This window comes from Mus pahari, chromosome 10 (genome assembly GCF_900095145.1).
Source record: "Mus pahari chromosome 10, PAHARI_EIJ_v1.1, whole genome shotgun sequence".
Lineage (NCBI taxonomy): Eukaryota > Metazoa > Chordata > Mammalia > Rodentia > Muridae > Mus > Mus pahari.
Window position 1 is genome coordinate 72,650,667 of NC_034599.1, and position 15,310 is coordinate 72,665,976.

The 15,310-nt window shown below is 47.3% G+C and overlaps 1 protein-coding gene across 2 annotated transcripts in view; it reads left to right on the plus strand.

Moving 5' to 3' along the window:
• Elovl5 (ELOVL fatty acid elongase 5) overlaps positions 1–11,045 on the plus strand; it is a 63,928-nt gene extending 52,883 nt beyond the window's left edge. The window contains exons 4-8 of one of the 2 annotated variants that reach the window (XM_021206213.1): positions 2,308–2,385; positions 3,247–3,418; positions 6,244–6,368; positions 7,988–8,122; positions 9,165–11,045. In XM_021206213.1, the coding sequence (XP_021061872.1) occupies positions 2,308–2,385; positions 3,247–3,418; positions 6,244–6,368; positions 7,988–8,122; positions 9,165–9,308 (654 nt within the window). In that variant the 3' untranslated portion in view covers positions 9,309–11,045. The remainder of the gene's footprint in view (positions 1–2,307; positions 2,386–3,246; positions 3,419–6,243; positions 6,369–7,987; positions 8,123–9,164) is intronic. The other variant, XM_029542903.1, reaches the window with a different exon arrangement.
• The last annotated feature ends 4,265 nt before the right edge of the window (positions 11,046–15,310 follow it).

Below are 15,310 nucleotides of genomic sequence, written 5' to 3' on the forward strand. Positions count from 1 at the left end.
ATTCATGCACTGTGCCGTGCCTGGCATTTATTTGTGACATTAGATTGGATAAAAATGTAACAGTATGTCTTCCAGTCCTTGTCCAAACGTCTGCTTGCTGTGGGGCATCTGTACTGTTCACCAGGCTGAGTAGTTGTCAGGGGGCCGTGGGGGAGCAGCCTGAGCCTCCTGGATCCTGACTCTTGCAGTTTCCAATTATCGCTCTTCAAATTGACCCGGCAGAAGTGGCAGCACTCTTCGATATCTGCCCCAATGACCTGGGTTCCCAAATGAAAGATGTGAGCGCGAGCGCGCGCACACACACACACACACACACACACACACACACACACACACCCCTTATGTTTTAATATGCCTTAAACAGCTCAATGGCTAGGCAGGCCACTTCTAGCCTCCACATGACTGATGTACCTACCTTCCAACTCGTCGCTTACTAAAACCTGTATTCCACCTTGGTTGCCATCTCAGACTGAATTCCCCAGCACCTGCTTGACAGTTGTGTTCTCTGTCCAGCACCTCTCAGGCCTGGTACCTACTCCTTCCCTGGCCTGGCAGCTTTTTCTCCCCTTCCCCAGTCTCTTGCCCAGGAATCCTAAAGTCCCACCTCCCCGCCCAGCCATTGGCCGCCAGCAACTTTATTTACCAATCAACTAACTGGGGGCAGGGTCCCTCTGCATTTTACTGTGCAGACTTGAGGATTCTTGTGCAATGGTGGGGGGGGGGGAGGACAAATTAACATAATAATAGCAGCATTAGACCAAATCCACAACAGGGCTCTCAATTACCCCTTCCCTGGAACAACTTTCTTACCGAGGTCAGTAGGTGAAGTTACTGGTTTACAGTCTGAGCTGCACACTGAATTCTCTTGAGAACTTTTTTAGCCGTCCTGTCCCGTGAGGTCTATTTCCTGGTCTGGGTGAAGCCAGGCATTAGTAATCCTTTAGAGCTCCCGGGGTGACGGCGCTCTGCAGCTTCAATGGAACCCACAGTTGTTTTCCAAATTTCATAGGATCAGAATCACCTGTTAAAACACTGGCCAAATCACAGCCCTCAAGGCAGGAGGCAGGAGAATGAGAATTTCAGCCTAGGCCACCTGCGGTCTCACACACACATCCCATGTAGGCTTCTTGCTCATACATTTCAGGCTCACAGGATCCAGGGTAGGGCCTAAAGCTGCTGCCAACAAGATCCGGGTGGTGTCAGACCTGGGATCGGAGACAATACTTTGAAGCAACATCATTAGATTCTCAAGAATTTGTGACCAGGGACTTTTAAGAGCCAGCCTTGGTGATCAACCCCAGGGTTTTAGATCCTGAAGGTTTGCGCTGACTCAAGATTGCATCTTGCCAGGGGTCCTGGGTGCTGCTGGCAGGATGGACGAGCACGCACTTTGATAACTGTGTCTGGGTCCTTGTGTGTGCTTCATACGTGGATGGCATGAGGCTCAAAGTATACCATCTCGGGCATCCCCTGGCATTCTGTGGCCATCAAGAGCACTCAAGATTGTTCTCGAGTATAGAAGAAAGCCAACAAGCAGGGAGCTGTGGTTTTCATAGATAAATAGCATACAGTAGGTGGTAGGAACATAGTGGGTGAGCAGTATCGAAATAGAATAATTAAACTTTCTAGCCTGACCATTAGAGTAGGTTCTAAGGTCCCAGCATAGGCTATGCATCCTACTATGGGCCAATGAGGAAACAGGCCATGTCACTAAGCCAGTGAAAACTACAGCTTGTGTGCCTGTCCTGGGGTCCTTTCTGTATCTGAAGAGATGATTGATCTGTCAGCCTAGAGGTAGACGCAGCAACAGGTAATGAAAAGGAGTAGGAAGATGGACTGTATCCATCCCAGTGTTAAAAATGTGTCTCCAGTCCAATGGCGTTGGTAGTGGCGATCGAAGGACTTGTTAGAACTACAGATCCTTGAGCACCCACCCTTGGGGAGTCCGTGACTGACTTACACATATGGCTCCAAACTGTACAGTCAGGTTTCAGGAGCCCAGGCTTAGGGAAAGTGACAGGAGGAGATGGGATGACATCTTGGAGTTGGATGGGGCTGGGCCTGCCGAAGCAGCAGGTGAAGGGGTTCTCAAGGCAGCAGCAGCCTGGGGGCATCTTCAGGCTCCCTCTTCACCCTTCCAGTATGGTGACTGGATGAATGCGTGCAGCGTTGAAGACTTTTCTCCTCACCGTTCACTCTGACGACGAACCTTACTCTGTAGAGCCCCAAGTTAATCTTCTCATACTCTGATAAAGTTCTGTTGAGCAGGGCTCTGATGTAGCAACTAATTTTTCTCCTCTTTTTCAGTTGGTGACAGGTGTGTGGGAAGGCAAGTACAACTTCTTCTGTCAGGGAACACGAAGCGCAGGAGAAGCAGATATGAAGGTATTGTTTCAGGGTTGTGGGGGGTTGGGGGCGTCTGTATTTGTTTTTTGTTTTTTTTTTCCGATAAAGAACTTATATAAAAGGCAAATCCTGATAATTCCTGTTGTCATTTTCAAAAGAGAAAGAGGCGCTGGGTGTGTGGTATGGTAATTTGAACATGAAAGGCGTAAATAAAACTAAATCCTCCTCTCTCTGTAAAAGAAACTCCTGTGAACCGTTGACAGGTTTCATATTTACATAAAAGATCATTTGATTTAAAATCACTCTTGTAAGTGCCCTCTGAGTGATATTAAAGGTAAAACCCAGCCTCAGTCCAGTCTGAGAATTGGAGTTTGTTAAACAGAAGACTGACAGTCAAGGCCCAGCATGGCCAGCATTTCCTTTGAGCCTATCAGTGGGACCAGAAGCAGGTACTGCACGCTCTGGTTCCATTTCCTCCGTGACTCATACCTCCTTACCGCTGTCCCTCAAGCCCCAGCATCCTTTTCCCTCCCCGCAGCTCTGCAGACTACAGACGAGCACTGCTGAGCCTGGCGCTGCCTTCCGGGGCTTGTTGTTTTGAGTTAGTTTTGCTTTGAGAGAGACTCCTCTGTAGCTTCAGATGATCCTATGTAGCTGAAGATGATCCTGAACGAACCCTCGATCCTCTGGCTTCTACCTCTGAGTCCTTGGGTGTGTGCCAGAGTGTCGGGAGCCTTTGAAGACATTTCAGTTCTCCCAGGCTCTCACCGTGGCTGGAGCTGTCCCTGGACGGCAGGGGGGACCCGTAGGGCTCTCCCAGGTTTATGTTGAGTGTACACCGTGTCACGGGTGACAGTTCAGCGAAGTACTGGAGATAAACCCTGAGCCCTTTGCTCTTAGGTCATCCGTGTGCTCTGGTGGTACTACTTCTCCAAGCTCATAGAGTTCATGGACACCTTTTTCTTCATCCTTCGCAAGAACAACCACCAGATCACCGTCCTCCACGTCTACCACCACGCTACCATGCTCAACATCTGGTGGTTTGTGATGAACTGGGTTCCCTGCGGCCATTGTGAGTAATGGGATGTTTGGGGAACATGCGACAGAGGCAGACTGGAAACTTAGCCCTCGGGGAAAATGTCCTCTCTGTAAATCCTCAAGTTAAGCTTTTGAGTTTGTGTTCAAGTTTCTTCTTTTTCTATTTATTATTGTTATTATTACTATTACTATTATTTCAGTTAGCATATTTCGTTATGGCATTTTCCCTGTCATACTCTTCTCTCATTTTTCCCTCTCCCCACCTCCTCATTGCCCCTATACTCTTTCCTGGTCTCTTCCTTCTGCTTTCATGTCACATATGTTAGACAAAGTAATTCTACCCAGAAAGAGCAAGGCTGAGGACTTCACAAGGCCCAGCCCAAGATTATCCACAGAGCCATAGTAACGAGGACAGGAGGGCACAGGCACAAAGAGGGATGTGTAGACTAAAAGGGGTGGGATAGAAGACCAGAAGGAAAGTCACACCTCTACCACATGATCGTTGACAAGGGTGTCAGCAGATGTGTTCATTGCTTTAAAAAGGAAAATCACAAATTATCCATTGGTCAATGGACTATTGAACTCAATACACACAGTTCATGAAAGGAAACCCAAATGCCCAATGAATACTTTAAAAGTGCTCAGCATCTTTTAGCTGTCAGGAAAAGTGAGATTCCCATCTCACTTGAGTCAGAGGTTACCATCAAGAAAGCAAACATTGGGGGATGTAGCTCAGAGACTTGGCTGTATAGATGAAGTGCTAGATCCGGTATCAGTAGAGGCAGGGTGCTGGCGAGGATCCGGTATTCTTACTCATCCCTGGGGCTGCTCCGTACGCAAGGAGCTGCTCCATACGCAAGGAGCTGCTGTGGAAGTCCGTGTGGAGGCTCCTCAGAAACTGAATCGAAAACTACCATTTGGCCTTGCTGTTGGCTAAAGAGCTGAGGACTCCAAATACCTTAGCACAGAGATAAAAGCACATTCATGGTGTTGCTGTTCTCGCCCCAATGGCCAACAAAGGGAAGCAGCCTGGGTGGCCAAACATAGACGAAAATGTACATTGCACAGTGGCATTTTATGCAGGTATAAATGGTGCGTGGCATTTGCAGGAAAACGGAGGCCGCTGGACATCATGTTAAGTGAAGTTAGCCAGGCTCACGTACTGCATATATGTAAACCTAAATATAAAATTATATATGTGCATGATATTTATAGGTAGGTCACAAAACTAGAAAGTTTCGTGAGGGGGGAGGAAGGGATCTTAAGGGAGGTAGGAAATTGCGTGGGTAATGGAGTGTGTGTAAGAGCAGAGGGGACTGCTCACGGGGGAGGGGAGGACTTCACAGGGAAAGACACCGTGGGGAGGACAGCAAATGATATCCGAGCAGCAACAGGAATATTCGGAGACGCCGTGATGAAACCCCATTACTAATTTAAGAGTTAAATAAGCCAAGCCCCTTCAATAGGCAGATCTGGAAAAATTAGATATCCATGTGTAAAGCAGTGAAACAAAACGCAGCCCTCTCACTTGGCACAAAATCAGTTCTAAATGGGTCAAAGACCAGAAGTTCTGAACCCTGCCAGAGGAAACCAGTGACTTCAAGATACAGGCCTTTATGGGCAGGGACTTTGTGAAGAGGGCCTGGGGTTGCTTTTAGTAATGGTTTGTGTGACCTAAGGGCATAGAGCCTTTCTCTGGTTATTGTCCTATGCTGATTGAGTAAGATGGAGGAGATGCCAGCTTGGGCACATTGAGAAGTAGGAAGGGAGCAGGCAGGTAAGTTGGCTTGGCAGGTAAAGGTGCTTACTGCCAAGCCTGGTAACCTGCTTCCAATCCCTAGAACCTGTACGGTGGAAGGAGAGAGCCAACCCTCACAGTCAGTGTACTGTCCCGTGCGGAAGGCGGGAGTCGCAGGCTAGGCATTCGTGGCTACACATTAGGAAGTCCCCATCCAGTCTGATGGAGTGAAGCTGCCAGGTGTTTTTCCATAACTTTCACCAAAATTTGCTAGTTTTTAAAAGTTGGGCATGATTAGGTTCCACTTAGGGTCCAGCAAGTGTCTCGGTCACCAGTCTTTCATCCTCACCTGAAGAGTTTGCCTGGGAATCTCTGGGTCTGCTCCCAACGTAGCTGCTGACTGTCTCTGCCCTCTGAGATTCACAGCTCCATCAGGTTCATAACTGAAAAATATTTTCTAAATACTCCAGAAGCTGTCTGAGTCCCAACACTCTTGAACTGGTGTCTGGCGTTCATCCCTTGTCACCTGTGGATAAGCTAGCCCAGATTCTGGTAGGGACAGACCTCCACCTGATTACATCGGAAGAGTATTTTAAATTTCAGGATACTCTCATGCTGGAGTGTGTATGTGACCTCTGTGGGGGATGCAGGACCAGTTTCTCTCGTAGCCACTAGATACTCCTAACACAACCTGAAAAGCTGATGGCTTTGCTTCGCTTCATTAGTTACTATTGAGAATGAAAGTATTTTTAAAAAATGATATTCTACTGGAAATTAAAAGAGGTATGGTAAAACGGATCTTTCATCTCTAAAGAACTGCCTCTAAAATGGCAGCCCATCTTAGGCATTGGGAGGAGAACTGCAGGTGCCAGGTATGGGGCACAAGCTAGTCATATAGCAGGTCTGTTGACCACTGGGTGTAAGGTGTCCTGTAGCTGCCTGCCCTGCCCACCCAGTGGAAACTGACTTTTCATTACACATCCAAGTAGCACTTGTAGCTGCAGTGTTCATCATCCTCTTGGGTCGGAAGACTTTCTATAGTTCCAAAATTGTCTTGGATTTTCCCACACCTGTTACTTAGAAAACTCTAATGCATCTTCCCCATCCCTTTGTTCCCGCAGCGTATTTTGGTGCGACACTCAACAGCTTCATCCATGTCCTCATGTACTCGTACTATGGTCTGTCCTCTATCCCGTCCATGCGTCCCTACCTCTGGTGGAAAAAGTACATCACTCAGGGGCAGCTGGTGAGTACTGGGTCCCTGTGCCCAGAACTTGTTCCCTGCCAGATCCAGTCCTCTTCCAGGCCATCCTGTTGTTTAATTGAATCCTGTGGGCAGGTAGGCAATGCTCTTGTTTCTAGTAGATGGAGAATCTGCTCTGGACTGGGGGTGCCTCAAGTCTTAAGCTCTCAACTTCAGGTCCAGTTTTGTTCTTACTTTGTGTGTATAAGTGCACATATAATGTGCACACATGTACCTGTGTATGTGCTCTCACTTCCAAACTGAAGATGAAAACTGCTTACTTATGTTCCCAGGAGTTTCAGGTAGAACTTTCTGGTGCTGAGTCCAGAAAGCCCATGTATTTACTAGACAGTGGAACCTCTTGGGTAAGGTGAGTGCCAGGTGACTACTTGACTCTGACCCCTGTATCAGAGTACTGGGTCGAAGCTCCCGCTGCTTCAGACCCTGGTGGCCCTTGGCAGAGGCAGACTGACAACTGTCTGTCTTGATGATGATTCTTGCCATTCTCTCTGAGCTTTGCCCAGTGATCACCCCATTGTGTGGCTGCTCCTTTCCCCTCGTGAAGCCTTCCTGAGCAGTCAGTAGTACGCTTGATAAACACTGGCCTGGTTTGTTCTGTATGTCAGGCACCCATGATAAGGATACGATTTCTGCATGAGTTGTCTGGAATATTTCCTCCATGGTGTAGATGAACACATAAAGGCCGAGGGACAGGCACTAAACCCTCCAGCCCAGCCTTGCCGTGTGTCTTTGTTCCCAATGAATCTAATTGAGATCCCCTGAATCAACCTTGATTTTTTTTTTTCTTTTCAAAATTTAAAAATAACATTTTGAGACGACGGAGCTCCTTCTGTGTCTGGTGTTTCATTATCACCTCTGCCAGCTGCTCTGCAGTCCTTGTTAATCTTTTTCTCACCTGCGGGGAAGGATAATTGTTCTTTCCCCTCCTCTGATACAGAGGAGCAAGGATGCAGAGATGGATTCATGCTGTAATCATGGCTCTAGAAGACAGAATGTGGAAGAACACCGTAGGCATTGGCGTCCTGCTGGGCTGTGTGCTGTCTGCCTAGTTCTTAGATTAGAACTCTAGACTCGAGAAATGAGGGGAACGGAGCTGGTTCGAGCCTCTGAATCCTCCCTGGGCTGCTGGAGGTGCTTGAGGAGTCAGGGGCCTTTAACACCTTTGAGTGGATCATACAGGTTCACCTGCTTTCCAAGGGTCACTCGTCAGAAGTCATTCGTGGACCTAGTATTTTGGCCAAGAAGCGTTTAATATGTTCATGACAGCTTTCACCACACCAAAGTGAACACAGATACCAAGTAGGAATTGAATCAGTCAGACCGTGCGTCATGAGTGACATCACTGGCCCCCTTAAACAAGTACCTCACTCCTCTCCCTTACCTCTCTTTGCTGAGTTCTAGACTGTTAGGGAAAGGTGGTTTAAGTAGGTGTGAGGAGAGAGGGGGAACCTATAGTAGAGGAATACATAGAGAAGACAGAATTAAATGTCGTATAAAAAGCTAGGAAGTGCCGGTTCAGAAACTTGGGTGGGGACACTGATACATAGCCCCCTGGTTGGAACCATGTGCTGCCACTGCTCAACCATGGCCTTTCCCCCTAGGTCCAGTTTGTGCTGACAATCCTCCAGACGAGCTGCGGGGTCTTCTGGCCATGTTCCTTCCCTCAGGGGTGGCTGTTCTTCCAGATTGGATACATGATTTCCCTGATTACGCTCTTCACAAACTTCTACATTCAGGTAAATCTCATCCTTCGTTGGCCTCTGACCTTTGTCCCTTCACTCAGTGGGGCTATGTGGAGCACTGCTGGGTACTGGCACTGTGCTTTGAAAGAACCTTTGTAGGGATGGAGGGTGGGCCATCCCTAGGGCTTTGCTTGCCATCCAGTCCTAGGCGTCTGGGGACCCAGGTGGGAAATGATGCTATGTTTAGTGGGGGCTTTGTTCCTTTTCTTTGGGCAGTGCAGGGAGATAAAGAATAAAGAGCTGATTTCCAACCGGAAGTCTCAGCCCCGCTGCCCTGCCAACCATAGCTAGGAAATTTCCATCACATTCTCGGATGTAATTGGAACCTACTGTTTTGTCCCATTTTTCTTAGATGGCCATTGCACAAGTTTGGGGCTTGATAGAGGTTTGTCTATCCGGTGGCACCTGGTCACCAGGCAGACACTGATGAGTCTCCTGCTTTTGTGGCCAGTGCAAAGTGGTTTCTGTCCCCACTGTCCCCTGGGCAGGAGCAAGAGCAAAGGTAACGGGTCCCAAGAAAAGCCCAGTAGTGTGGACAGCCACCAGGAGGAGACTCCGCTGCTATTTGTCTTCTGTGTCCCACGTATCTGTGTGTGACTTGGTTGACGCCTGCTTTGCCGGGGCCTGATAATAGGACCTTCTTCCAATTGCTCCTGGTGCCATTGTACTGTACATGGTGGTTACTGGGGCTATAAGAAAAATGTAAAGATAAGCAATGGCTTGTGATGTAGAGTGGCTACTAGCCGGGAAGAGAAGCCTGTTTGGTTACCTACACCATTGCTCCCCCATCCACATCCTGAAGAGGCAAAGCAGGATGAACAGAAATTCTCTATGTTGTTCTAAATGTTTCTGTTGTGGCCTAGGCGTCAGAGCCTCTGAGCTAAGCCTCAAAAGGCTGCAAGGGTGATTGAACATAAAGGGGTCATCTGAGCACAGGACTTCCTGGTCAAATCAGACCAGGAAAGCAGGCCTAGTGAGGTACAGACCAGTGCGGTTCATCTGGTTAGCAGGCACTGATGTGCCTTGTACATTGCAGACTTACAACAAGAAAGGGGCCTCTCGGAGGAAAGAGCACGTGAAGGGCCACCAGAACGGGTCTATGACGGCCGTCAACGGACACACGAACAGCTTCCCTTCCCTGGAAAACAGTGTGAAGCCCAGGAAGCAACGAAAGGATTGACAAGCTGAGCCGAAACCTCCAGACCGCGGCGTGTGATTGTAAGCACAGTGTGACTTGCGCCCTGACGCTCATAGCAGCTGCTGTCACTAGTCTGGCCCTACTATCTGCAGTGTGACTCATGTAGGACCTTCTTCATCAGTTCAAAACCCCTAGAATATGTATACAGATTATACAAGTAGGCATACGATTTTCTCACATTTCTGGGCTCTCATCGACCCCCGCGCTAGACTGTGGAAAGGGAATGTTCTTGTAGTATACAACACTGCTGTTGCCTTATTAGTTGTAACACGATAGGTGCTGAATTGTGGTTCACAATTTAAAACACTGTAATCCAAACATTTTTTTTTTAACTGTAGACCATGCATGTGATTGTAAATTTGTACAATGTTGTTAACAGTAGAAAAACACACATGCCTTAAGACTTAAAAAGCAGGGCCCAGAGCTTGTTAGTTTAATTAGGGTATGTTTCAACTTTGTATTATTCATTTGTAATAGCTCTGTTTAGAAAAATCAAATGTATGATTTATGAAACAAGTGTGTGATGTGTAACTTCAAGTGGCTTGGAGATGCGAAATCTGATGGCACCTTTGGCTTTATAACGCTGGCTTTAAATAAGCAGGCTCAAGTCTAGTGGAACAGTCAATTTAACTTTTTAACAGATCTTATTTTTTTATTTTGAGTACCACTATTGTGTTTAAAGAGGTGGGGAAAGGGTCCAAAGCGCCTGGAGACATGTACGTGTCCTTGGTCCCCCAGAGTCTAGGGTGACTATGGAGTGAATAGGTCACTTTCCATTTCTGAAGTGCTTAGTGTTTTTATACAGGAGACAAAAAGGCCGTTTGACTTCCCACCACTTGGAGAGAGAGAACTACCTTTCAGGAAAGGTGATGAGACATTTATTATGTGACAGACAGACAGACAGACAGACAGACACACACACACACAGTGATGAGGGACTGGTTCCCTGGGTCCACATCTTTTTATTCTTTTCTGTACTGCTACTTCGACATACACTTCCTTTTAAAATGTGCCTAATTTACCAAGAGACCAGGAAGCACCGTAAGCATTTTGAGGTAAAATGTAAGAGCTGGAGCACGCAGGAGCTGGGTGTTTGGGGAGCAACCGTTTTATTCAGTGTGAATCATGGTGGCAACTGTAATTTTTTCCTGCTTAGCACCTAAAGATGGGTTTAAAGCGCTTGTTTAAAAGTAAGACTGCTGATCCTAAAATTGTGTCTAGTGCACTCAAGGCATCGGTCATACAAACGGGGACTCTCTTCATGTGTGTCATTTTTAAAGTGTTGAAAGTTTAGCCTTCGAATACCTTCTGCATTGGTAGAAAACAAATCCATTGAACCACTCGTGACACATCTTAGGAGATGATTGACAATGTATAAACTAATTGTGGCTTTGATATTTATGTAAATACCAGTTTACCATGCTTTAATTTTGCACATTCATATTACAAGGAGCCAGTTGGTCCTAATTAGCCTTGTGGGTTTTCTGTTTGGAAGGAGTTGCGGCATCTGTTTACATTTCCCTTGTCAGATCTAGAATGTGTGTGTGTGTGTGTGTGTGTTCACCCTAGGTACCCGTCGGCAGGTGTCTTTACATATCTCAGTACAAAAACTATAACATTCGATAGTGTGCTGTCAAAGTGTGCTTAGCTCATCTGGATATACCCACACTGTTAAATAATGTCTAAACATTAATCATTAAAACCTTTTTGATTACCCGTGCTGTGTTTTCTGTTGTTTGATGTGCTGACAGTTCTGAAAGACTGTCACCTTGTAGGAGCTTAGGGAGTGGACATGAGTAATGTGGTGTGGAAAGTGGTTGTATCAGTCAGGGGCTCTCTAGAGAAACAGAACTCATAGAATGAATGTGTGTGTGTGTGTGTGTGTGTGTGTGTGTGTGTGTATTAGAATGGCTTACAGGTTGGGGTCCAGCTAGTCCAACAAGGCTATCTACAAACAGAAGATCCAAGAATCCAGGAGCTGTTCAGTCCACGAGGCTGAATGTCTCAGCTGCCCTTCAGTAAACACGAGTTCCAAAGCAGTAGCGTCTAATGCCAGCGAAGGATTTGCTTGGGTGGACTTACCAGCAAGAGTGAGAACCAACAGGCAAAGAGAAGAGAGCTTCCTCCTCCTCTGTCCTTTTTAGAGAGAGGCTGCCAGCAGCAGGTAGGTGGGTCTTCTACCTCAAAGATCAGATCTCAAGTAGGTCTTCCCACTTCAGATGATTAAGGAACAAAATCCAGCCCTGGTGTGCCCAGCCAGTTGAGTTTTAGTTAATTCTGCATGTGGTCAAGCTGGCATCCTCCGAGAATTGCCGTCACCTCCCATGCCAGAGGATCCCAGGGGATAAATCACAGTATCTTCCAACAACCCTAGCTCCTCCTCCCCTGCACCCCTGCTAGAGGGTTCACCTCTGAGCATGCTCCTGCATCCTCCCTGACATCCCATGTTCTCCCCTCATCTGCAGGCTGTTAGAGTAACTTCTCGTTGTAGACAGTAGGTCTGCACATGTTTCTGTGAAGGGCAAGAGAGAGAGCACTTCAGTTTCCGTGGAAGCTACTCAGCTGAGCCATTGTAGAGTACAGAACAGCCACAGGCACGTAAGTAGTAAATGGGTGTGGCTGTCTTGGAACTCTGTGTGAAAAAACAGAAGACCTGTGTGGTGAGTTGCTGAGTCTGCCGGTGAGAAATGCATTCCCTCCTTCATCCCAAAGTCTCATCATTTTCTTCACAAAAAAAAAAAAAAAAAAAAAAAAAGGGGGGGGTTGCTTTTCCAAATCCTGCCCCTCCCAACCTACCCAAGGCTTTTATTTCCCATCCATGTCCCTGGGTAGTGGGTGACCTTGAATGCTTCCTCCTTCACAGTGAGACTGATGGCTTAAGTGTCCCATCCTCCTCCTCCCTTCCCACCACAGCTAGAAGTACAAGCTGGAGCTTTTGTATATGTAAATAACACTTTACAATATCTCCTGGAAAGCACTTACACTAGTAAGTGGCTTGTTAAAAGATTGCCGGGGGATTATTGGAGATTGGCTAATGGTGATAGAATCAAATCAGTGCTTTTCCCATAAGTCCAAAACAGAAGTAAAGCATAAGACACAGAAATCAGAGTAATAAAAAATCAAAATAGCCTAGCACATTGGCAATCAGGAGACAAGGTCAGGAAGATGAAGGCAAATGAGGCCAGCCTAGAGTTACAGGCCAACCAGGATTGTATAGAAAACACCTTTCATCAAAAGGGGAAAGTGAGGAGAAGACAGAACAGAGATTGAAGTAACACCTTTCACTGAAAAGACCAATTGTTGAGCCACAATCTAGAGCTCTCCCTAGCTAACGAGTGTCCTGGGCTGAACTTAGGGCTGGCATCACCACAGCAGTGGTGACTGAGGTTTCTTGGGCCTTGGCTGAACTGCCACTACAACATTTGGGGAGGCACGGCCTGGTGCTTTCGTAGGCTCCCCTTAATGCAGAGTCTGACCTGGTGACCTTCACCTCACCGACAGGGTTCAGTGTCCTCTCCTGGTGTTAGCTGTCACTCTCCTCCCCTGGGAGGAATGAGTGGGTGAGGGAAGAGAACAAGGGCAGGCATGTGCCTTTTCTGTTTTCTGAGTTCTGCTGCGTGTGGAGACAGGAGCCCCCTCCCTGGCAGCCATCCTACTGTGGAAGGTGATGTAGCCTAATCTGAGAAGCCCAACTTGGGGACCACAGGAGCTCTTAGCCTCTGAGACTGGGATCTCCTCCAAGCTCCCAACTCATTTCTGCCAAGCTCAAGCTGCTGCTTGACCACCCAGGCTGCCCCAATTGCCCTGTCACAAAAGTATGGCCGTTCTTCTGTTGAATCAGAGTTCAGAGACTTACAGTCTAAATGTTCGCAGTCTGCATTCCTAATTTTGCCAGGTTTCCCTCTTTTTTTTTTTTTTTTTTTTTTAATTTTTCAAGACAGGGTTTCTCTGTATAGCCCTGGCTATCCTGGAACTCACTTTGTAGACCAGGCTGGCCTTGAACTCAGAAATCCGCCTGCCTCTGCCTCCCGAGTGCTGGGATTAAAGGCGTGCACCACCACGCCCGGCTCAGGTTTCCCTTTATTAATTTAAAGTTTTTATTTACGTATGTATTATCCATTGGCCGTATTCCCTTACCCTTCCATTCCTTTATGCCCCTTTCCTTTAGTCTGCTTTGTTTCCTAGACAGTGTGATTCTTGGTGCATACCATAGTCATGACTTTATGTATCTATGCAGGGAGCTAAGAAACATGAGAGGAAAGTGATACGATTATTTCCAACAAGTCACGGAGGCAGAGAGCCAGTGATGTGGCCACAGTTGGTCTTTTCTCAGATGGCCTGGACTCTGCCATGTTGTCCAATTTCATTGCTGTGTGGACCAGACTTCCGTAGTTGTTTACAAGGAGAAAGTCTGAGAAATTCCTTCAGTCCCCAGTGGAGCTTTTGTCGGGTTAGGATTGAGAGCATGTACACCGATGCACTAAGTGTAAGACGGTTTGTGGCTCGTGCCAGCTCCTGAGAGTAGAGGGAGGGAGGGCTCTTTCGAGTTGGTGGTGATGAATGGGTTTTCAGATGAGCCTTCAGACAGTCTGGGTTTCTGTATGGAGATGGAGTCTGGAGGTTGTCTGGGAGCCAGCGTTTCAAGTCCAGGAACCTACATTAGCAAAGGCGTAGAAGGCAGAGATAGCACATTGCACTGAATTAGTGTGCGTGGGGTTGAAACTGCTAGTCTTTAAACTTAAGAGGGAAAGCGAGAGGAGAGTGGAATTTGGGTGTTCTCGTCGATGAGAGGAGTGTCTTACTCAGCCTTGGGGGTGGGAATAATTATGCTGTAAAGGAACCATTCTGCCCACGGTTCCTGTCCTCACCGTCTAAGGAGGAGTGTACAGTTAGGCTGAGAATTGCAATGGCTTGTCCATTGGCCGTAAACTGACAGAAGGTTTGTCAGGGACAGAAAATTCCTCCTAAAGCAAGAGATGGTATTCGGAACACCCAAAAGGGTAGGGGATAGGTGGCATGTACCGCTTGTAAATAAGCCTGTTCCCATGTTGACTTAAGCAAGAATTTGTTCAGTGATTCAACGCATTGCTGGCATTACTGGTTGAAATAGCGGACCCAGATTTGGCTTTCCATTCATAAGTGAGTTTGACAAAGGTTTAGCCAAGCTAGCTAGCACTTCTCAGCAAGCTTCATGCCTTCCACTGTGAGTCTTCCCAATGAAGTAGGTTCTCATTTATAAGGGTGCATCAACACCTAGTTCCAACACATATGAGATGACCCTGCTCCCTCAGCATCCCTTCTGAGTCCTGAGGAAGCTGTGGGGTTGAGTTGGCCAACTGTGAAGCTCTGGCTCTCTGCCCTGTGCTACTTGGCGTTGAACTATTTTAAGAACAAGGCCAAAAGTCACTGCATGCCCTTACAAGGAAATAGTCAGAAGCCAAATCCTGAGCACAAAGCTGCTTCCCTGAGTGGACGAGAGAAATCATGATGGCCCAAGTGAAATGTGGGATTGTACCCTTAGTTTAGAACTGGGTTGAAAGGACACGTCCTAGACAGGGCTATCCAGTCAGGTTTGGACTCAGGGTCCATCCCTTAGGGTAAAGGCCTTTCTTCTCATCCCTGTGCGGACGTTGGGAGTCTTACCTTGCTTCTTTATTCAGCTATGAAAGAGATCTGAGTTCTATAGCCCAGATGGCTGAGGTTAAGGCAGGAGATAGAAAACTTGTAACACACCCTTAAGGTACTGTACTGGCTGGTTCTGTGTGTCAACTTGACACAGGCTGGAGTTGTCACAGAGAAAGGAGCTTCCAATGAGGAAAGGCCTCCATGAGATCCAGCTGTGGGGCATTTTCTCAATTAGTGATCAAGGAGGGAGGGCTCCTTGTGGGTGGTGCCATCCCTGGGCTGGTAGTCTTGGGTTCTATAAGAAAGCAAACTGAGTCAAGCCAGGGGAAGCAAGCCAGTAAGTAACATCCCTCCATGGC